We start from the raw sequence: 23,202 nt of genomic DNA, 5'->3' as shown, positions 1-23,202 counted from the left end.
TGGGTACTTTCGACTTCTACATCATCATTTGTACTTTCTGCTTCACTACATTTCTATTGACTCTTTGTAACTACGTCACTTAATCGCTCGAGGCGCCATGATGGATGTCGGAAGTGAGGGATAGGAATATTTAACAGAGCAAATTATTTTCCCAAATTGTTTTTGCCATTTTATTCGTGGCTTTTACTTGTTCGAGTCGAGCTAATTTGTCTGTGAACCTAACTCACCTGGTTGGGGCTCACAGACGGCGGTATTTACAAAAGTTTGAAACAGCTAGCTTAGAAACCGACCCGTACCTCCTCCTTCCTGACGTGTTTATAAAATTACCCACTCCAACTGACACCACATGATTTATATCAGTATGTCATAAACAGCGTTTCCCCTTAGACCGGAGCAGCATTAAAAACGTACAAAAGATGAAAAGCTACCAGTTTTTTTTTTCCCTTACATGCTAGCTACATTGTTTCCATGGTTACTGATGGTTAGAATCGTACTTCTCCATAATACAATATTTGATATGTTTCTATTAATACTTACTTATAAAGTATATGAACGTTAATCTTCTTACCTTGTGAAAAGTGTTCGCTGCAAATTCGCGATCACACCATGGACTGACAGTCATTATGATTAACGGCTGCTGCCCATCGCCGCCATCTTTCCTCATTAAACGTTATACAATAAAATCACAAGTTTGGTTTCTATCCTTGTCTGTTTGGGCAGCTGACCGCGCAGCACCCTGTGACCAGTTTTACTGCGAAATCAACTAAATAAAAGCAATATTATGCTATCAGATGTGTGTTTTTGACAGGCTTTACCGAAGCACACTGGTTATTTTGACGTCCGTCATGGCGGAGCGGGCTAAGTTGACAGAAGAGAGTGACGTCACGTGCAAAGCGATGCGTTACATCCACGTCGCATTGCGCTTTTTTTTTTATTAGTTTGTTAGTTTGAAAGTAGTCAATGGCGAGAGAAGAACAGGTCCACTGAACCACTGCAAAGCAGTAAAGTACCGTTAGACCCTCATTCAAGAAGCGCAAGGCGGACACTTTGTACCAAGTAGACCACTGCATATTTGCTTATTGTGACGGAACGCAAAACTTTTGCGAGGTAACGTTGCGATGAGGTTCACTGACAAACGAGCCTCAGATAATAAACATATTTTACGCAGATAGTAAACATTTTTAATTAGACCCACATTTCTGCATTAAGTTTTTTTTTATTGCTCTGTAATCTAATCAAATGTCCTGGTTTCATTCGCTGTAAGCTAATCATCATTACAATTTGTGGGGACATTAATATGTATGATGTGTTTAACTTGTGAGCTGACTTAAGTATATGAGCTTTTCATAAATATTCAAATTTATTGAAAATGACTAAGGAATGCTAGAGTGACGCAGGTCATCCGTGAAATCACAAATCTAAATTTAAACGGTGTCACAGAGAGTAACCACATTAAAAACATGCTTTATTATCTGCAGGATTGTTCATTAAAATGGCGCATTACTGATGTATTAAAATTAAATACGATAGGTACACTTAATTATATTATATTAGCCTTTAGGTAATACATTTAGCAAGTATTACTTTTAATACTTTAAGTATTTTTAAAAGCCAGTACTTTCTTACTTTTACACAAGTAAAAATGTTAATGTGGTACTTTTACTAGAGTACATTTGTGTCTGTTTATTTGTACTTTTACTTAAGTACATTATTTGAGTACTTTCTCCACCACTGGTGTTTCAATACAAAAATAAAAACCTTACATCCAATTTAGTTTTCTGCTATGTAAATTAAAATATTACTACTTTCAGTATACATACTCTGAACATTATGCAGTGTGAACCTGCCCTGAAAAGACGTAGTCCGGGGAAACTAACGGCCGATGCCGACTCACCGTATTCGGAGTCTGGCCTGTCCTCTTCTTTTTTCCCCATGTTCCTCCGCCTGCCGTCCTCAGGTGCTCCTGCTCCGAACAAAACCGCTAAACCGGACAAAACAAGACGCTAAAACTGGACTAAAAGTGGCTCCGCTGCGTTCGAACAGACCATGGTAACTAAGTAAGGAAATCTTTTCCTTCCTGGCAGTTCTAACTACGCGGTGACGACACAAACGCACCTGCTGTGGGACGCGCACCTGAAAGCTCCGTCACAGATAGTCAATGGGGAGAGAGGTATCACTCCTCCTCACATCGAAGCGAAGAGAGTGGAAACTTATTGTATCGCTGTTTGTGTAATCCGGGGACTTCTTCTGTTTAATTTAATTAATTGACTGAATTTAGTGACAGTGTTTGTGCTGTTAAAATTAGAAAGTTGTATTTGGAGGCCAATTAAACATTGTTTCCATGGAAACTGAATACGAATCAGAGAAGAGACATTGTTGGCCATGACCTAATTTCTTAATGGAGTCTTACTGTTGCTTACAGAGGAAGATCATGGCAAGAAACCAATAAACAATACATGTAAAATTCAATAATATTTTTTTAATTAAAAAAGAAAACAAGAAATATGATTTCAATCTTAAAATTCTAAAAAGTTGAGTTTTGAGGTTGTGGACTACAAATTTTTTTTTTTGAAAGTTGTGGTCAGATTGCTCAATTTCGAGGCTGACCAAACACGGTTACCATGGAAACTGAACATGGGTCAAATAAAAAACATTGTTGACCATTCGCGGACTTCTTAATCGAGTCCTGAGGAGGATTATGGCAAGAAAACAATAAAATAAGAATTACGACTTTCATATTAGAATTCTGAAAAAAACAAGTTTAGTCTCCATGGTTACTCTGGTTGGGCTGCACAGTGGCGCAGTTGGTAGAGCTGTTGCCATGCAGCAAGAAGGTTCTGGGTTCGATTCCCGGCCCCGGTCTTTCTGCATGGAGTTTGCATGTTCTCCCTGTGCATGCGTGGGTTTTCTCCGGGTACTCCGGTTTCCTCCCACAGTCCAAAAAACATGACTGTTAGGTTAATTGGTCTGTCTAAATTGCCCCTAGGTGTGTGTGTGTGTGTGTGTGTGTGCGCATGGTTGTGTGTCTGTGTTGCCCTGCGACAGACTGGCGACCTGTCCAGGATGTACCCCGCCTCTCGCCCGGAACGTTAGCTGGAGATAGGCACCAGCACCCCTCCCGACCCCACTGAGGGACAAGGGTGTTCAGAAAATGGATGGATGGATGGGTTACTCTGGTTACCATGGAGACTCTGGTTACCATGGAGACTGAACATAAGCCACAGAAGAGATATTGTTGATCATGAACTAATTTCTTAATCTGAATTGTTTACAGAGGAACACTGGGGAGGTGAAGGGGGGGCCTAGAAAAAAGAATTGTGATTTTAATCTTATAAGTCTAAAAACATAAATTGAATTTTGTGATTCAAATCAAAATTCTGAGGAACAATTTTTTGAATTTTGATAAAAATTCTCAAATTAAAGTCAGAATTTTGGCACTAATCTTATTCCATAGAAGTGTGTCAACAGTAATAAACTTTTTTATGAAATCTAAATCCATAAACATAAAAACCTGTTTGAATTGTTACCTTTTTAAAAGAAAAACAATTTCAAAATTCTTGGGCTCATCATTTGTTTTCTATTTTAATGGCCAAATTTTTACCCTTCTTAATTTGTGATCGGGGGTCCGATCAAAGTCATTTCTAGGGTCACAATTGGCCCCCGGGCCACACTTTGGACATCCCTGATGTATCTGATCCGACTTTGTTTAAAAAGTGTATGAAAAACCGCAATAATGATAATGACTCAGAGTGAGAGATCTTTCCAATTAACACATCTCTAACCTTATCCAGCCTGTCAAAAGATAATTCTAACGCCCCCTGCTGACAGTATAAATATATACAATAACAAAATCCCAAAAATAAACTCTTTTGCCATTTTATTTCACTACAAGTGACAGAAGAAACAACATGTATAAAAAATAATACAGACAATTAAACTACCACAAGCATCCATCCACAAACGGACACAATAAGTTCCTTTATGAGTCCCGAAAGGCCTTCAGTTGATGTTCATGTTTTTGCCACAAAGCCTTGAGTTGGTTGGCACAACAGGAAGAGTGCGGATATAAAAGACTTTCACATATAAATGAGCGGGTAATGAAGGCCTCCAGCACAAACGTTTGTTTCTGGTATATTTTCTCCAACACCAACATGACTACACACACAACTATCATGAGATCTGTAGATTTTGTAAAACCGTTTAAAGCCTGGTCCTTTAAAATGTAAAGGTTATGATTTCTGCAATAGTGAACGTAATAAAGTGACAGCTTTAGGAAAATGTAAAACATGACAGCACCACAAAACCGTCAAAGCCCCACTTCTACAGTCGACTGTGTGCACGTGTAAACGTAGCAGGGTTTGATCCGAAGGCCCGGTGGCTTAAGTGTTTTAAGAGTTTCCCATGAAGGTCATCCCGCAGTCGGCTCCCGATTCCGAGCAGGCGTCCATCCGGGCCAGCCTGCTCTGCTCCAGAGCGATGGCCTCTGCAGAGTGCTTACACTTCTCCGACCCACACTGACACGTGAAGTACTTGCTCTTAATGTCCCAGAAGCGGTCGCCGTAGTCAAACCTGAAGACAAACGTCACTTATTTACGACGGCGTGTTATGGACATCGTAGAGATATATATATAAAACAGGATTACATTCCTACCAAAAAACAAGAAACAAAAGGAATAGAAAAGGAAAGTTTGAGATTAATCTGAGACATTTTCAGGAGAAAAACGTGAACATTTCTGAGTTTGAAGAGTCAAAAATTTGCTAGAAAAAACTCAGATTTTTAGATTAATCTCTGAAAAATTTGAGAAAAACCCCCAGAAAAAAAGTGTTTGAAACATTTAAAAGTTGTTAGAAAAACAGAAATTTTGAGATAAATTTCTAAAATTTTCTAGAAAAAACTTGTACATTTCTGAGTTTCAAAATTGGAAATGATAAAAGAATAAAAAAAGAACATTTTTAGATTAATCAGAAATGTTTGAGGAAAAACATGGAAATTCTTGAGTTTGAAATGTCAAAAATTTGCTAAATAAACCTGAAATTTTGTGATTAGAAATATTCTAGGAAAAACATGGAAATTTGTGAGTTTGAAAAGTTGAGAATTACACTTCTCAATAGTTTCCAATAATAAAACTATTATTGGAAACTATATTTCACTATTGTGTTAAATCTGAATTAATAGATTTTAGGGGAAGGAACTTTGTAATTTTAACAACAAAAAACAAACAAACAAACAAACAAACAAAACAAAACAAAAAAAAAATTGACGGTAATCTCAGAAATTTTCATGTTTTGTCCTGAAACATCTTATAAGTGTAAAATTTGCTAGAAAAGACTCAAATTTTGAGCTACATCTCAAAAGATTTTGAGAAAAAACATGGACATTTCCTTTGAAACTCATAAAATTTCCATGTTTTTTTTTTGTGGCTTTTTTTCTTTTTTTCTTTTTGAGATGTTTTTTTTTTTTTTAGAATATTTCTGAGAATAATCTAAAAATTTCTGATAAGTTTTTGACATTTCAACCTCTTGTTTTGTCCAGAATATTTCTGAGATTTTTTGGCAAAAGATTAATTTTTTCTTCGACCTAAACGGCCCTGGCATGTCGTTCTTATTACTCGTCAGGGACGTGAAAAGGCCGTAAATTGTCGTCTCACCCCAGTTCCTGTCCACTCAGGATGTCTCTGGAGCTGAAGAAGGCGATGCGAGGGAAGCGCAGGTCCTGATGCAGCATGAACACGCGCACCGGGATGAGGTTTGGGTCACACAGGTGGTTGATGAAGCGACTGATGTTGCCGTAGTAACGTGCGTCTATGCAGTAAACCTCCCCGTCCTTCAGAGGAAAAAACAGAAATTGGGATTGCAAAAGCAAATCTCTTGAGATTATAGAACTTGATTTCATCAATTAATTGAATTTTTGTTTTTTAAAGATGACATTTTTGGATTTTTTTTTATTTTTTATGAATGCACTTCTTGAGTTTCCATTTGTTTCTATTTATTCAGGTCAACTCTACAACAAAATATAAGGGTCAGGCTTGTTTTATTTTCATAAAAAAATATTTTTCTCCGTCTGGTTTACCTTGTTGTCGAGGTCAAACAAGTAGGAGTCGTCTTCTCGAACATCAGCCTCGGCGTCAGAGATCAGCTCTCCCACATATCTGAGTTTGAAGAGGAAAAACGTTTTGTTACGTTCTGCAAAGCAGGAAGGCAGACGAGTAGTGAACGCTTCTCGTACTCGCAGATAAAGCTGCCCTGAGGAATGTCCTGCATCGCTCGGACTCCCCAGCCCATCTTCTCCGTCCTGTACAGCTGCAGGCGGACTCTGAGAGGCAAAAGGTCAGAGGTCAGCAGAGAGGTTGTCTGTCTCCTTTTGACTCTTCTGCACGTTTTCCAAGTCTAAATTTCTTTTCTGATTTAGATGTTAATGTTTGTAAAGAGTTAAAAAAAAATCTGTGAAAACAAAACACTAAGGGAGGGAGGGAGGGATGGATGGACAGAAAGACAGACGGTTAAAGATTGAAAGACAGACGGATGGATGGATGAATCAATCAATGAAAAAAGTCACTGTCGAAAAAAGAAAAAGAAAGAAGCTCAAAAACAAAGATTCAGAAAAATGAAGCAAAAAAGAAACAAAGAAGCAAAGAAAGAGAAAAACAAAGAAAGAAAAACTAATAATGAAAGAACAAAAGAAAGAATCAGATAAAGAAACAAGCAAGGAAAGACAGAAAGAGGGATATGGAAAGAAGAAACAAAGAAATAGACGAACAGAAAAAAGCAAAGAAAAAAGAAAAACAAACTGAAAAATAAAGCAAAAGAAATAAGCAAAGAAACAAAGAAGCAAATAAAGAGAAAAACAGACAAAAAGAAAAAATGAGATTCTAAGAAAAAAGAAACAAAGAAAATCAAAGAAAGAAAAATATAAAAAAAGATAATGTAAGAATGGAAGTGTAAAACAAAGAAAGAAAAGGAAAAATAATCAAAGAAAGAAGGAAGAAAAGATAAGAGAAAAGAAAAACTGAACATTTCCTACTTAATTGGACATGAATGAACCTGAATCTGAGTTTTCAGTTTTCCAAACTTATCCAGATGTGTAAAATACTTCAAATGTTTTCTGGTTTTCCTTAAACTACTGAAAACAGTCACCATGCTGCTGCTTGTAGGATCTGTTTGTCAGAAACCCTGCAGATTAATAATCTGTAATCTGTGGTAGTTACTTTATTCCCGCTTGGACGACTCTGTTCTTGCACGTCCGATAACACGAACACGCCATGTTGCATTCGAAGATGAGAGGAGGTTCGATTTTGTTGAATTCCTGAAGCAGCCGTTGATCCTGCAGACAGAAATGAGAAAAAAACATAAAATAATTCAATCAGATAAAGTTTCACATTTAATCTGACGTAAAACTTTTAGTACTGCATTAAAAACAGAAAGTAAGATGAGAGAAGATACCAAAACTAGCTTGAAACAGTCCAAACAGCAGCAAAGTTTTACTGTTTAGTTTTATAAAATGTGAGTTTAAGTAATAAAGGATAACTCCTGAGATGCTGCAGCAGGTGTTTACCTTGTCATACCAGCAGCGGATGCTCAGCTGCCCACAGAGGCAGTTACTGGAAGAGCAGTCGTCAGTGCAGCTACAATGCTACAAACACCAAAAGTAGAAGGAAACTTTGTGTTTATTACAGCCAAACCAAAAAACATGAAAGTTTTTATACAAAATGAATGTAAAATAAAATGAAGTCACCTGTAAGTGTGTGATGTTTCGATCTATGTTCATTGCTGACGTCTCACAGTTTTCAGAAACGTATTTATAATCCGACGGACATCCTTCGTCGTCCACGGCGTTCACGCAGGGGATCGGTATGTTTTCGTAGCCCTGCGCCACGTCACTGCGACCGACAACAAATTGTCCTTCAACGAGCGAAGAGCAGAAAACTCTGTGAAGCTGGGAGGAAACAAACCTGCAGATGATTCGCTCTGTCCGGATCAGCCGGTTGGCGATTCCTCTGCGCAGCTTCCTGTTGATCTGTAGCGAAACCCAGACGGGCGTGTCGGGCCGGGCGAGGCTGAGCGGCGTGTCGCCCTCCCTGTTCATGATATCGATGTCCGCACCTCTCGACAAAAACAACCTGCAGAAAGCAAGAAAAGCTCAAGTTTAAAGTGTGAGGCTCAATCGATTAATCGTGATTAATCGATTATTGAAGTAATCCACAACTAATTTAGAAATTGATTAATTGTTTATCGTTTTCACATCTAATAATCCCACAGATTGTTTCTTTTGGAGTCAATATTTACCCAGGTAGTTGGAGTAACATTCGTGATTAATTGATTATTGAAATAATTGGCAAACTAATTTAGTAATCGATTAATCGTTAGCTGGACTAAAGTGAGATTGTGTTGCTGAAAGAACAACACAATCAGAGCAGTAATTAAGTCAAAGCTGTAAAATGTATACATATACATTCTGCATTTAAGATTTAAAAAAACTCTTAGCTTTCAGAATTGTAAAATAAAATTAGAAATAACATTTAAGCCGACATTTACGTTTTTACATTAATAAACTGACAGACTGTTTATTTTTTAATCATATTTACCCTGATAGTCGGAGAAACATTAGATCTCGATTTGTGATTAATCGATTATTGAAATAAGATGCAAAAGGAGATATGGGGCATGTCCCTTTATCAAAACCGATTAACATACCAATTAGTAGGGCTGAAATGATTAATCGTGATTAATCAACTATTGAAATAACCGTCAAACTAATTTAGTAATCTAATAATCCTAAACTAGAGTAAATAGACCTAAAAAAAGTTACTTGGCTGAAGGAACAACACAATCACAGCCAAAATTATAAAAACATATTTAAACCTTTACATTTATGATGACAAAAAAAACCCAAAACCAAGTGGAATCGTTTTAGCTTCACTTGGTTCAAATTCTGTAAAAACATAATAAATCTCCTATTTCACACTTTTTTATACCTGGATATTAATGTGTTAATCCAAAAAATAGTCAACAGATTATCACTATGATGTGATGACGATAAGTCAAACAGAAAGTTATTTTTAGCTGCAGATGTATCCCTTCCTGCAAATGATCACTAAAGGAAGCTATGGTGTTACATTTAGGCAATAAAATGTTTATTTTCTTATTTATAAAAGGAAATTTAATTTCTAAACAACAACAAAAATAACGTATTTCTAATCTCGTATGAAATTATCTTCAGTAATTAAATGAAAAGTCTGCAGAATGTGCCAGTTAATGGTGAGAATAATCGCTGGTTGCATTATGTGAACTCACGTCACACACTCCAGATATCCCTCTCTGGCGGCGATGTGCAGCGGCGTGTCTCCATGCACGTTAACCGAGGATAGGGAGCAGCCGGAGTTCAGCACCAGCTCTGCGATGTCGATGTTCCCGGCGTACGCCGCCCAGTGGAGACACACGTTCAGCTCCTGCAGCACAGCAAAGAACTTATCCACCGATATCCAGGAGCCAAACCTCCCAATGTTAGGAACTTTAACCATGAACTATCAACATTTACGACTGGATTTTTTTCTAAAGTGTTGGTGATTTTCTTAGGGCATAAAAAAGGTGGAAAAAGTTTTTTGTAAAAAAAAAAAAAGAAGAAAGAAAATTGTAGGATTTTTTTCTGTTGTAATTTTCTCCAAATAAAAAGATGTTATTTGGAGAAAACATCAGTAGTATTTAGTCTTTAGGGGTTACTTGATGTCACAACATTTCTTCTGCCTGCTACAGTTGTCTACAACAGAAGGAGGGACGGGGTTTTCCTGAGTTGGTCAACAGGCTTTTTCGTCTGTCCGCCATATTGGATTTAACTAAATCTTCTTGCAGTTGCAGCTGATGGCCAGTAGTTGGCAGTGTATTGTATGATGCACTAGTGTCCACTTCAGTGGTGTGTGTGTATTTATGTTATAAAAATCCACAAGAAAATGGCTTTTACTGTAGTGACCGCTATGCATGAAAGGGTTAAATGGAAATTATATATTTTTTGGGAAGCAAGTAATTCTGTTTTATACTAAAGTGCCAAAGAAATCATGAAGACTCAAGCAGAAAATCCATTTTATGTTGCCTTTAAACACCAGCTGAGGCTCTCACATATTCAGTTTCTCATTTAAAAACATACTTTATTTTTTAAACACTCACCTTGTCTTTAATGGAGACGTCGGCTCCTCTGTTCAGCAACGATTTGATCACTTGTACGTGTTTGTGCTCTGCAGCCCAGATGATCGGTGTCCAACCACCGTTGTCCTGAAATTGGAGAACCAAACCTGTTTGTGTTTATATCAAATTTCTGAAATATTAGATATTAATCTGTTGGATTAATGGTACTTTAACGTTTATTAATGAAGAAATAAACATTAAAGGGCAGTATTATGTATTTTCTAGGCACTTCAGTTGTTATAAAAATGCTATATTTAACAAATATGACTTAAAGAAATCTGACTTTGTTATTTAAGGCCTTGAAATTGGGTCATTGCCTCTTTAAAAACTCTGCCTTCATCACAACATGACTCCTCTATTAACCCTTTTATAAAGTTTTTACCAGCGTCTCTCTAAGAAGTAGCTCAGATAACGAGCTCAGCGCAGTTCCACCAAGTGTTTGCTAGTTGATACTGGCTAGTCTGAAGGAGCTGAGTGAAGGAGGAGCAGCGCCTTGAAGGCGGGGCTACGTCCACCCAGGTGTTTGCTGAGTGGTTGCCATGGAGATTAAAGGATTTCTCAAACATGCATGAAAGAATCAGAGCAACACATTACGTGACATAAAGCTTAAAAAGTCGATTTTCAAAGCACTGCTCCTTTAAAAGTTGGACTTTCATACATTAATGTGAATAATAATTGCAAATGAGTGTGGAAGGTGCTTTAATAATCTTATATTTTTTTAAATATTCACTATAAATAAAAATACTTTGTGACTGAGGTTAATGATTGTAGTTCTGCTCCCACCTGAGCGTTTACGTCCACCTGGCCGGTCTCCAGAAGCATATTAACGATTTCCAGGTTCCCCAGCTTGGCTGCGTGGTGGAGGCCAGTGTATCCATCCTCCTCCTGGTAAAGAAACACAAACAAAGTGGCTGAAACCACAACAACAACAACAGCAAAAATCCAGTGTAAATGCGAAATGTGAGCACAGACACTCACAACGTGATAAACGCAGGCGCCGTTCTGGATCAGGTAACGAGCCACATCAACGTGATTATTGATCACGGCTTCCAGCAGAGGAGTCCTCAGGTCTTTGTCTTTGGCATCAACCTGAGCTCCAGCCTGGCGCCATTAAACCACAACAGGAGGTTAGTTAGCTGGGTGCTAAAACCTGTGGATGACCAGCAGGCTGCCGCGTTTATTAACCTGTATCAGCATGTAGCAGACCTCCAGCAGGCCTCTCTGGGCTGCAGCGTGGAGAGCTGAACGTCGGTTCTGAGACTCAGGCTGGTACGTTGGATCGATTCCCTCCACTGGAAGACAGAGAAACACAAATTAACTTCATGCTCTTTTTGCCGTAAATTTGATAAATTATAGATTTTCTGCATATTTGTTGAAATAATAATCTTTTACGAAATCAATCTCGTCGACTTCCTCCTTTAGCTTTTATTGCCTTCTGAAGAAATACACCAGAAACAACCAATCAGAGACAGGAGGCGGGTCTTAGCGCTGTCAATCAACCTCATGTACTCGCTGCTAAAAGAAACTACTTACTGTTACAGAAAACCATTTCTCTGCTGTCATCAGTGGCTATGCTAACTAGCATTATCATTCATGACAGGATTTGCTAGCTGCATCCTAACAGAGAGCAAGGGGGAGGGAGGAGAAGGGATGAGCAGCGCTACATGAGATTGTGATTGACAGCTCTAAGATTCTCCTTCTGACTCTGATGGGTTGTTTATAGTTTGCGAGAAGGCAGAGGACGTCAATTTTTTCAACAATTATATGTGTCAGCTCCCAATGCTAACTAGAAACAACCAATCAGAGCCAGGAGGAGGGTCTTAGTGCTGTCAATCATGCCCATGTTGGTGTTGCTCAACCCCTCCACCCATAAAGCCCATAAACAGCAGAGCATGTCATGAATACTAAAGCTAGGTTTTCCAGTCACGGTGAGTTGTTTTATTTACATTTAGCAGCGAGTACATGAGGATGACTGACAGCACTAAGACCCTCCTCCTGTCCCTGATTGGTTGTTTTTGGTCAGGAGCTGTGCATTTCTTCAGACAGCAATAGCAGCTCAGGGAGGAGGTGGAGGCAATCGATCGTTTCACAGATTATCTGCCACAACTTGGTGACAAATCTCTAAAAACAAATATTTGTATAAAGTTACAAACTGCAGCTGTAAAGAGCCTCTCTGGTGGGTTAAAGGTCAGCAGACCAAATAAATAAACTTCTCCTGATGCCTGCCTGGCTTCTCCCTGCAGCAGATGTAATTACCTCTCCTTATCTGCACCATCGTCTCTGCTGCTGGTCTCTGGGCTAATGTCTCCTCCCTGACCTTTTGCTCTTTCTATTGTGGCAATAAAGATTTTAAATATGTAGAAAGCAACAGTGAGCACAACTTCTGTACAGAAATTAAAGAATGTAATGAAAGATTTGGTTTATTCCTGGCATTAACTAGCTAACAAGGGATGTAACAACATGAGCATTATTGCTAACATTATTGCTAACTAGATTAGCATGACATACTCGCATCATTTAGCATCATTACTTAACTTACAGCATTTGGAAAAAACTGTGTAATGTTTCTGACACACACCATGCAGAAATACTCAGCAAAATGTCTCCACTCGGTGTAAGAAGGAGTTAGCGTCTCTACGCTCATGGTGCGTTTAAAGACGGCTCGGAAAAACATGTTATGGCATGTTTAACAACGGTTCAAACCGTTTTAACGGCTGAAAACAGATGACCCTTTCGGATATATGTGACATACGTTGATTTTTCTTTTACAGTGCTTATTATGGTATGCCACTCACTCAGCATCAGCAGCACTCGCTGGACCTCTCCTTGCTTTGCAGCAGGATACAGCTGCCGCGGGTGGAACCTCAGTTTCTTCCTCCTGGTTCAGAAAGAGCGGTTTTGATCAGAAATAGTAAAGAAAATGTGTTTTCTTTTTTTTTTTTTACTTTTTCTGGACAACAACAACGTTTACATGCCTCTACTGCAACATATGTTTATGTGAAATTATTATTATGTGAGCAAAAAACAACTTTCCCCCAATTAAACAGATTTTAGCAAAAATATTTTAATTCTGCACAATTTCACATTGACACTCCAAAAATTAACTCTCAATATGCTTCTAAAAGTACAGAACATTAGGTTCATACTAATAAATAATAAAATACTAAACAATTCAATTATGAGAATAAATGTTAAACTTTTCTGTCTTGTAAATAAGATTTATAATCTCAATGAGACAATGTGTATAAAGGTAAAAAAGTTATATATTAATATATTATACTATATATGTACATATTATAATATTTACATATATATTATTCACATATTACATATATAAATATGTAATATACATATATAATATAATGTAAATATGACATAGGTAGAGCATATATGTACATATATAATATTTAATTATTATGAGAAGAAAGTCATAAAATTATTAGAATGATGTAATTATAAAATATAATCAATAAAGTTTATTCTATTTAATTATTTTCTATTATTACTGTATTCTAATAATTTTATGACTTAATTATCACAATAATATTTACATATAAATATATCATTAATTTCATTTTTTTAGTGTGGCCCTAATACTCCATTGTACTAAAATCTAAATCCATGCAGTCTAACCTTTCTGTTTCCTGTGTGAGAATTGCTTTCTGCAGCGCCGCCCTGCTGGGTCCAGGTGGTAGTGCACTGGGGCTGACTGACTTCCCATTGGGCATGCAGAGAGACGGTCCCACGCTGTCCACTCCCTCCTCCGCTGGAGGAACAGCAGGCAGAGTCGTGGCTGAGGGGACGGGCGGAGGAGGCTGCTGCTCCACTGTGGGAGCTGCCAGGCCGTGGCTTCGCATTCGAGCGCTAAGAAGACACAAAAACAGGGAATCTGCAGCTTTCACCAACTCAAATATAAGACTTTTCAAGACGTTTTCAAGACCATTGCGTAGGAAATTTAAGACCTGTATCACTACAGAAATGTACAAAAGAAAATTTCATATTTTATACGGTAGTGCTAAGCTTCCTCGCACATAAAGCAAGTAGCATCACAGCGTTGTCCAACCAACTGGGGCAGGGTTTACCCCAGTGTATTATAAGTCTGGCGGGGCACCAGGCTTTACTTGCACCCCCACCAGGCTTAGCTTTGCTTATTTTATTTATTTTAGGGGTTTTTAAGACTTCATAGTTGGTGTTAAGGTATTGTTGATAATGTCTTCCAATAGCATATAATTACCTGGTGATATTTTAAAATTTCCTCTCAACTTTAAACATTTTTTAAGTCAAAAACACAGAAAGTTGCTGGATGACTGCACTAGGTTCCCTACCATCAGGTTTGGCTGGTTTTCTGTGGCGATAAAGTTACACTTACCAATGATCAATCAATCTATCAAGTTTATTTGTACAGCATATTTCCACAACAAAGCAGTTCAAAGTGCCATAAATCATAAAAACGCAATAAAAACATAAAAGAGTCACCAATTTTAAAACCAGTAATAAACATTGCATTTTGTTGAGTACCGTCATTAAAATCATCAATACAAACCAAATATGTTGGTCAACATAATGGCTCAAAAGCAGCCGTGATGTAAAGGCACTCAGTGTTTCAGCTGTTTTGCAGTTTTCTGGAAGTTGGTTCCAGATTTGTGGTGAAACTGAATGTGCGACAGACGCAAAAAAAAGTGAGGGTTCATTAGCAGCTAACTAGCTGTAGCCTAAAGTCACAGAACATAATGACGATGTCTGTGCATGACTGAAACATTTGCCCGAAAAATGAAGGTAGAATTATGCCGGATTAAATAATCCCGCCACAACAAAATTTAAGAGAATTGACAGGATTTCCCCCAAAAGAATTTAAGACATTTTAAGGCCTTAAATTTTAGATACATGAATTCAAGATTTTTTAAGGATGCACAGACAACCTGGATAAAGTTTTAGATTTCAACTTTAAGGCTGCGGTGTGTATTTTTATTTTTTTTTTTACATATTTGTTAAAACTATGACTATGTCCTGACAGTGCAATGTGAGACAGATAATCTGTGAAGAAAAAAAATCAAGCTCCCTGAGCTGCTACTGCTGTCTGAAGAAATGTTCAGCTCCCAGTCAAAAACAACCAATCAGAGCCAGGAGGCGGGTCTTTGCGCTACCAATCAACCCGTGTAAAAGCTACTCAATGGGATAAAGGTGGAGAAACAACTTACCGTTACAGAAAAACTGTTTACGCATTGTCATTTGTGGCTGTGCTAACTAGCCTTAGCATTCGTGTCAGGCTATTTTGTGGTGAACCGGCTTTCACAGATTGTCTTTCTTATATCACAACATAATTATAATTTTAACAAATGGCTAAAATCATGTTTGTAGAATATTTCAGTAAAATATTGTACCTGACAGGCCTTTCAGGCATCTTCCCGTCCTTCATCCCTCCTGTTGAGGCAGTGAGAGAGGGTGCCGTCGGGGCTGACGGGGGCAGGGAGGGCGTGGTTGTGGAGGAGGCCGACATGGTGACCACCGTGGTTGCAGAGGTTGATGCCGAGGAGGGGATGATGATCTCCTGGGCCTCTGAGGCGTCTTCCCCACAGTGCGGACAGAAAAGCATCCCGCCGCCGTTGGCCTTGCTGCGGCCGCCGCTCAGTACGGTCACACAGCCGCGGTGGAAGCGATGAGCGATCCGCTGGTCCGGGCAGCATTCCAGAAAAGTGCCCTGAGAGAGGAGGGGAGAGTTGAAACAAATCAGATTGAAACACTGAAAGATGTGATAAGAAACAAGGAGGAGGAAGGAATCCTAATTTTACCCTCCACCCACAGGTTCACACTTACTGCTATGCAGAAGTACCCACAGCCAGGACAGCAGTGGTGTTTCACCATGTGGGAGCGATGGACGTCACACAGAACCATAAGGGGAATCCGGCTGGACGGCCGCATCGTCTCTGCTTTCATGGTCCAGTTGGTGCAAGCCTGGAGCTGAAACCCAGCGACAGAGGAGCTGGCAGACTGAATTTAAGACTTTTGATTATATTTAACTACCTGAGCTACTTTTACAAAGTGGCTGAACTAAACATTTCAAATTTATTATTATTAAGGATGAACTATTTTGCTTCCTTGAACAAGTTAGATCTATGAGCGATACAAGACATGTTCATTACATTTTTACATACAATCATTCTTAGATAATGAGATTTTAATCTGCTCAGTATCTTAAGATCCTTTCATAATGACCTGTTTTAGGCCATCTCGTCACTTTAAGTCCAAATTAGCTACTGCTGGCCACGCCTCTCAAATCAACGTTTACACTCACACATGAAAGTGGCGGCAAAAAGACGCACAGTTATGCAACCATATATCTTTGAAAAGCATTAGTAGAGCGTCCTGTACAACCAACAGGACTACAGCAAGTGGATTCTGGATGGTAAGCCAGCAACAAAACACTTGTCTTTTCCAGCAGCCATTGTACAGCAGTAAAACCAGCTGATCAAATGTGCTGGAGGTCAGCTAGGGTTGCTAGGTGACAGGCTGGGTTTCGCTGGGGTTGCTAGGAAACGGCGCCAATTATGACGCAACATTTTTGTTTTATAGACACCAGAAAACATAAACGTGTTGCAAATTAGAAGAAGTAGAAACTCAAAAGGAAATACAAAAACAGATTTTTTCCCACTTTTTCTAAAAAACAGAAAATTCTTGGTTGTCCTTCCTTTTTTGGGCTGCTGAATTTCTTCACATTTGCATCTAATGCTTCAGTTCCTTCTGATCATTTGCCTTTATTTGGTCCCTTATTGGTATATCTTTGGACAATGGCTCCTAGTTTGCCTCTTTTCCGTCTAGTCCGTTTCTCAAAGCGCTACTAGAGTAAATAATAAACTGGATGAGGATGCGTGTTCCTGTCAGGTATCAGCTGGACGAACCTCTCCGTTGAGGCTTTCTGTTGCCATGCACTGTCTGCTGGCCCGCTGGCTGGTGCTGTCGACTCGAGGAGCCTCCATCCTGCAGCTGCACAGAGGAAGCTCCTCCAGCCGCTCCATGTCGCCTGCTTCGCTTCCATCTGCAGAGACATTTCACATTTAACCGCAAACAAAAAATAAAGACTAGAAATATATTCTACACTATTTATAGCCAGAAAAAACATTTAATCTAGTGATTTTGTATTTATTTTGTACAATTAATAACTTTTTACCAAATATTTGAACAGAAAAATTAAAGGATGCTGATCTGATTGTGAAGATTAAGTAATATTTTTACTAATCTGTACCAGACAGACTGAATAATTTCACATCTAAAAGTCTAAAAGTGGATCCCATCTGTTATTTTCTTTGTAAACACTGACTGAAGACGAGCATATTTGAATGAATCTATCAGCTGATCAGATAAGGAAATGTTTTTCCAGCTAATTTGACTGTTTGCATAAGAGCCTTTTATGTGGTCCACAATTTAAAGAGACAGTAACATTTAATAACCGACCAGCAGGAGGGGAAAGAGTCAGACTGTCAGCAGCAGCGATGTCCAAATCACCCAAAGGAACCTCTGTGTATTCTGCAGACCTTTCTGCTGAAAAACAAAATATAGATACGAAAATCATCTGTGCTTTACAGAATGGATGGAGAGGAGATAAGAAATATGATTTATAACTATCGTTTATTAAGGGGAAAGGCTGCACTATGAGTTTAAAGAAATATAATTCAAAACAAAAATACAAATTAAAAGCTGTGGTAACTCATATCATTCAAGTTTCTTCAAAGAGTCGAAGTGGCTGGTAATTCTTTGGATCTCCAGTAGCAGTCAGTCTCACAGCACATCTGAAAAAGTCTCTGACTGAAGGCTGTTGCTACGTGACAAACTCATGACACGCTAACCTGGATGACATCATCAGCTGTTGACAAGGACTGCTAATCAACCTCATTTGCTTTTGCCTCGCCTCTTTAAATCTCTGGTTAGAAAACTAGAGTATAGTCCAGGTATTATTTTAGCTTTTGAGATGGTAATTGGCTGCTCCCGGTTGTGAAAACGACACCTTGTTGCCACGGTTACGCGTCATAACAACTGTCCAAAAGTGAAACTTAACAGTACGTTCACACCAAACGTGTTTCGCGCGTCTGGTTTACGTTCAAAGTTCATGTGGAGGCGCGTCCGACGCTCCAAACGCGCCGCAATGGGGCCTCAGCGCGTCTCCACGTTGACTTTGAATGTAAACCAGATGCGCGGAACGCGTTTGGTTTGAACGCACCACAAGAAAAACAAAAATCCTTCTGGTTGCACAGAAGCCAAAACCAGAGGGAATAATTTTCCAAACATGAAACAAAAAGTAATGAAAAGTGTAGAAAAAGAGCAGAATCAGTACCAACATGCTGCCACCAGGAGCAACGCTATTCTAGAAACAATACTGTAAAAAGTCAAAAACAAATAAAATCTGTAAGACGGTGAATAATTGTTCACAGATTTTTGGAAAACTGATCTCTTTAAGCTCACCCTCTTCCGTTTCCCCCAAATCAATGGTGATAGTGTCTTTGTCCTGATCCGACTGCGGCCGTGAAGACTTTCTCTCTGACTCCAAACTCTGCAGATCAGAGAAGGAAAATAAAATATTTGACATGTTTGGATGGGATGTTCAAGCTGCTTTTAAATTTGTAGATATGAGAAAAGAAAGCATCAAATCAACCCAAAGCTGCGTTGGTGTCAGGGATTCTCTCAGTATTATAAGCCTGGCGGGCCACCAGGCTTTACTTGTGTCCCCACCAGGCTGAACATTGCTTATTTATTTTACTTTTTTTTAAAATGCTCATAAAATAAAGAATAATGTTCATTTTTCTGAAACGCATACCTATAAACAGTAAAATCAGAGAAACTGATCATGTTAAGTGGCCTGTTAATTTTTTCCAGAGCTGTATTTACGGATCTGAAATAATCACCTGATCTTCTGTATTGGTAATTGGTTGCTTCTCTTCACCTCCATTTTCCAACTGAAAACCACAAACAACCAAATTATGGTTTCCACACATAAATAAATAAAATCACCATTAATGTCATTAAGCCTGGCACCTTTTCTGAATCTAGAGCAGATAAATGGTCCCCATCGTCAACAGACTTCCCCAAAGAGTTTTTGCTCTTCGCTAAAGCTTGATCTGTAACAGACTCCGCCTTTTTATGAAACAGCTGCTCGCCCTAACAGAAACACAAAGGAGGCTAAATGAACGGCACAGGAGAAATTGAGCCAAAAGTTTAAAAGCCAGAAAAACAGAAATGATCGACTCACCTCAGCTTGAGTCTTGCTTGAGATTTTTTCACATTTCCCCGGTGCGCTCTCGGATAGCTTCCTCTTTTTAGCAGCTTTTAGAAACAAAACAAAACAACACAAGCAGCAGCTTTAGTTTCACAGAAAAAAATGGCTTCAGGGTCAAAGGTCAATGTAACAAATTGGGTTTTAATTAAAAAAAAGCTTTTAGTCATCTGAGAATTTACAGAGGATTTAAAGTTTGGATGGATGGATGGATGGATGGATGGATGGATGGATGGATGGATGGATGGATGGATGGATGGACGGACTGTAAACTTTGATTTTAACCATAAAAATGCATCAGTCCAAATCTGTTTAATAAACTAGAATTATTAAAATATGAAAATTGAGTGAAACCAGATTAGTGAAACCAGATTAGTGCAGAAACGTGTGTAAATCTCCTCTTTTCAGCCTCTGAGGGCTTTAAAGCCACTAACCGGTTTCGGAGTCGGATCCTGATGGCGTCGTGGTCGCAGCCAGAGCATCAACGTGGCTCACCTGTTGAGAAACATTAAAATCACACAGAAACCCTGAAAATATTCATTCACTTCCATGTGATCCAACTCGTTCTCACCTGGCCCAGCGGGGGCCGGTTCATGGTCTTCCGGGCCCGGTGGATCTTGTGTGGGCCTGGAGAGGCGGAGGGAGTGGAGGGAGCAGAGGGAGACGGGGAAGAGGAGGCGGAAGGAGCTGGAGGAAGGTTGGCCTTACTGGTGGACGGCCCAGAGACGCTCATCTTGGCTCGGCCAGGAGACAGCGGGGACGACGTGTAGGCAGAGGGAGACATCGAGGAAATGGACTTTGCAGCATGACCTATTAAAAAATAAATACATTAAAACAAAATCTGTAGAAGTCATGAGAGTTAAAAACAAATAAAGAAAAAAGAACCTAAGAACTCGTAAACAATAAAAGAATCTATGCAGATTTGATTCACTGAATCGTTTTTTCATATTAAAGGTGATCTATTATGCTTCCTTGAAGGATAGGATAGGTTTATGGTCTATACAAAACATGTTCATTACATTTTTTTGCACAAAATAATTATTAGATACTAAGATGTTAGTCTGCTCAGTTATGCTTACTTTGAGCTGTTTTAAATCCAAATAATTAGCAGCTGGCAATGACCCCCCGATCCAATGTTTACAATCTCCTGTGAAAATGACTGCCAACAAATGCACAATTATACAACTGCGCTTATTTGAAAAGCAGAACTAGTGCCTCCTGCACAACCAACGAGAATGCAGCAAGTAGTTTCTAAATAGTAAGTCAACAACAAAACATTTGTTTTTTCCAGCAGCCATTGTACAGCGCATACAGAGGTAAAACCAGCTGACCAATCATGCTGGAGCTCCACTGGGGTTGCTAGGTAACGGGTTGGGCTTGACTAGGGTTGCTAGGTAACAGTGGAGAGCCCGTGGAATGTGACTTACCCATCTGAAGGCTTTTTTGAAACAGCTAATTTTCTTGACAACATATTAACTTATTGCTAAAAAATGTCTAGATGTTTTTTTTTTTCTTTTAGTGCATGGGTTGTTTCTAGAAACATTTGAGACCCAAATGGAAGAACAAAAACATGTAAAATGTGAATATTTCAAAATAGGTCTCCTTTTAATACTGTTTTGCCACTTGGTCAGTGGAAAATGCAACAATAAAAACAAAAGAAATTCTTCAAACATTACTTGGAAACTGTTTCTTTTTCCACCACTGTTTCACTCTTCACAGATACAGCAGCTTAGTCATACTCAAGTTGCCAGTTTTCTTTATGAGATTAAAAATAGCCTTGCTCCATAAACCCTTGGTTGACTTTCTCATGTTAAGTCGCATAGGGATAGTGTGATTATCTGCAAGCTTCACCTGCAGCAGGTTTGCTCAGCGGCGGCGAAGGAGGAGGCGACCACGTCTCTCCATCATCAGCAGCGTCAGAAAGGCCCTCTTCCAGCTTCCTAGATGTCAGCGGTGAAAGCACTTTGGGTTCTAACATGGAAGCAGACATGGTGAGGGCTGCGACATCTGGTAACATTCAAAACTTTTCAGTTCATTTTTATTAAAAAATGAATTTAAAAAAAAGATTAAAGATGTTTTTAATGTCCAGGAGTTAACTTACCTTCTTTAACGTCACTGGGAGCGGCTACAGACTCTGTTGGTGTTTCTGGGTCGTCTCGGTCTGGGGCCTCCTGGCAGGGAACAAGAAGATGACAAATTAAAAGAACATTAAAGTTTACATTATTAGTTTATTACATTATTTAGAAGCGGTAATGAAGCTATTTACTCTAATGTGTCATTTCCTGAAAAACTGATAAATAATAAACAGATCCATAAGCTTCTGGCTTAATATCTGACCATTACAGTTTATTTTAAATTGGTTTGTTTTTGGTATAGACCTTTCCTTTAAAGCAGTCATGACTTTGTGGTAAAAAGTGGTAAAGGTTGGGGCCGTTGAGAGCTAATCAGACAGTTTCAACCACAGCATGATGCTGCCAGAAATATCACAATGTTCTTAGATTTGTAAACCTCTCCATGATCCCTACAGCTTGTCAAATGCTTAATCTTAAACTGTCTCTCTACTGATGCCAGTCCTTTTCTCCAGAAAGCATCACACTGTGGAAATATGCAGACGAGAGAGCCCTGCAGAGGACAGTGAGGGGAGCTGAGGTCAATGAAGTGTGTACTGCAACTAGACTGCTGCTGCACAACATTCTGCCGCAAGCTATTAAAGCTCAAAACTTTATATTATCCAGCTGGTTTTGTATGTTTTATTTATTATTTATTTGATCATTCCTGTAAACTAATCTGAAATAATATTGTAATCTTAAATGTCAAGTTTTCATTAACTGTATGCATCAAATACTCATAATTAATGGAAATAAAGGGTTGAAAACGTGAATCGAGTTACTGGAATAAATTAACTTTTTAAAGATTTAGTAATTTATTCGAACATTTTATTACCAAAGTTTAATTAAATTTGTCTGCAAAGCATAAATATAATGTAGTTATCTAGCTTGTTCCTAAGCTACTTACAAACTACTGCATACCAATAATTAAAATGATTTTGGGGCTAAATTAAAAATTTAAGATATAATAACTTCCGCTGAAAATAGCCGGAATAAGCAAATCGCTATACAGATTTGAATCACTTAAATGAAAAAAAAACCCTACTTTTTTGCACCACTGTGCTCAAAAACAACAAGCTGACTTCAAAATGAAAACAAACGAATTGAAAAGCGATTTCACACCGTAAGAAAGCAGCTTACAGGAGATTTAAAACTTCAAACAAAATATAAAAAAGGATAAGTATAATCAATAATACAACTATCAAAAAGGTAAAACATCACAAGAGAGGCTAACACTGCTAGCACTCTTTGCTTGTAAAAAATGGACATTATTAGAGACTAAATCAGAAATATGCTTAGTGAAGAAAGAAACGTCGTTAGCACTTATTTGCTTTGCACGCTGGTTCGTGTATAACATGATAAATAAATGTTATTATCGTTAACAAGCCTTTAAAGTTCATGCAGCTTTTCTACCTTTGTCGTTGTCTGAGGAGCCGACATGTTTCCCAGTGAACGTAAACGGTTATGAACGTGCTACGTCCATAGACTCAGCAGAACAGACGCCGCACGCGCTTCGTTCCACCGCAGAAACGGTACGTCACAGCGTCCGCCATATTGCTAGCGGCAAGCTCATCATAGAAAGCAGGACAACTGCTGGGAAACGTGAGTTTTGTGAATTAAATTAACTTTTACACAACTATTAAACTGTACTTGTGT

General features: G+C 38.7%; 2 protein-coding genes across 5 annotated transcripts in view; both read right to left on the bottom strand.

The window, feature by feature from the left end:
- The window catches only part of slc44a4 (solute carrier family 44 member 4), a 26,003-nt gene extending 23,857 nt beyond the window's left edge, over positions 1–2,146 (bottom strand). Inside the window, exon 1 of one of the 2 annotated variants that reach the window (XM_016662813.1) lies at positions 1,895–2,146. In XM_016662813.1, the coding sequence (XP_016518299.1) occupies positions 1,895–1,934 (40 nt within the window). In that variant the 5' untranslated portion in view covers positions 1,935–2,146. The remainder of the gene's footprint in view (positions 1–1,894) is intronic. The other variant, XM_007575899.2, reaches the window with a different exon arrangement.
- Positions 2,147–3,860: 1,714 nt separating this feature from the next.
- On the bottom strand, positions 3,861–23,014 carry ehmt2 (euchromatic histone-lysine N-methyltransferase 2). Of its 3 annotated transcripts, none has more exons than XM_016662827.1 (28): positions 22,960–23,014; positions 21,540–21,609; positions 21,290–21,445; positions 20,010–20,248; positions 19,873–19,933; positions 19,415–19,488; positions 19,201–19,323; positions 19,071–19,121; positions 18,631–18,718; positions 17,626–17,712; positions 17,073–17,209; positions 15,991–16,134; positions 15,558–15,874; positions 13,810–14,040; positions 12,972–13,054; positions 11,362–11,468; positions 11,155–11,277; positions 10,960–11,061; positions 10,159–10,263; positions 9,292–9,446; positions 7,950–8,117; positions 7,733–7,877; positions 7,553–7,630; positions 7,206–7,321; positions 6,227–6,313; positions 6,071–6,149; positions 5,649–5,824; positions 3,861–4,569 (listed from the first exon to the last, which is right to left on the bottom strand). In XM_016662827.1, the coding sequence occupies exons 1-28, from the start codon at positions 22,984–22,986 to the stop codon at positions 4,389–4,391; spliced, it is 3,510 nt and encodes a 1,169-aa protein (XP_016518313.1). In that variant the 5' UTR covers positions 22,987–23,014; the 3' UTR covers positions 3,861–4,388. The 3 variants fall into 3 exon arrangements, with proteins under 3 accessions (XP_016518313.1, XP_016518314.1, XP_007575958.1); XM_016662828.1 differs by having other exon boundaries at positions 17,626–17,709; XM_007575896.2 differs by having other exon boundaries at positions 21,290–21,409.
- Between the last annotated feature and the right edge of the window lie 188 nt (positions 23,015–23,202).

Source organism: Poecilia formosa, unplaced genomic scaffold (genome assembly GCF_000485575.1).
Source record: "Poecilia formosa unplaced genomic scaffold, Poecilia_formosa-5.1.2 Scaffold391, whole genome shotgun sequence".
Classification (NCBI taxonomy): Eukaryota; Metazoa; Chordata; class Actinopteri; order Cyprinodontiformes; family Poeciliidae; genus Poecilia; species Poecilia formosa.
The sequence above is the reverse complement of the archived record's forward strand: the minus strand, read 5'-3'. Positions and strand labels throughout refer to the sequence as shown.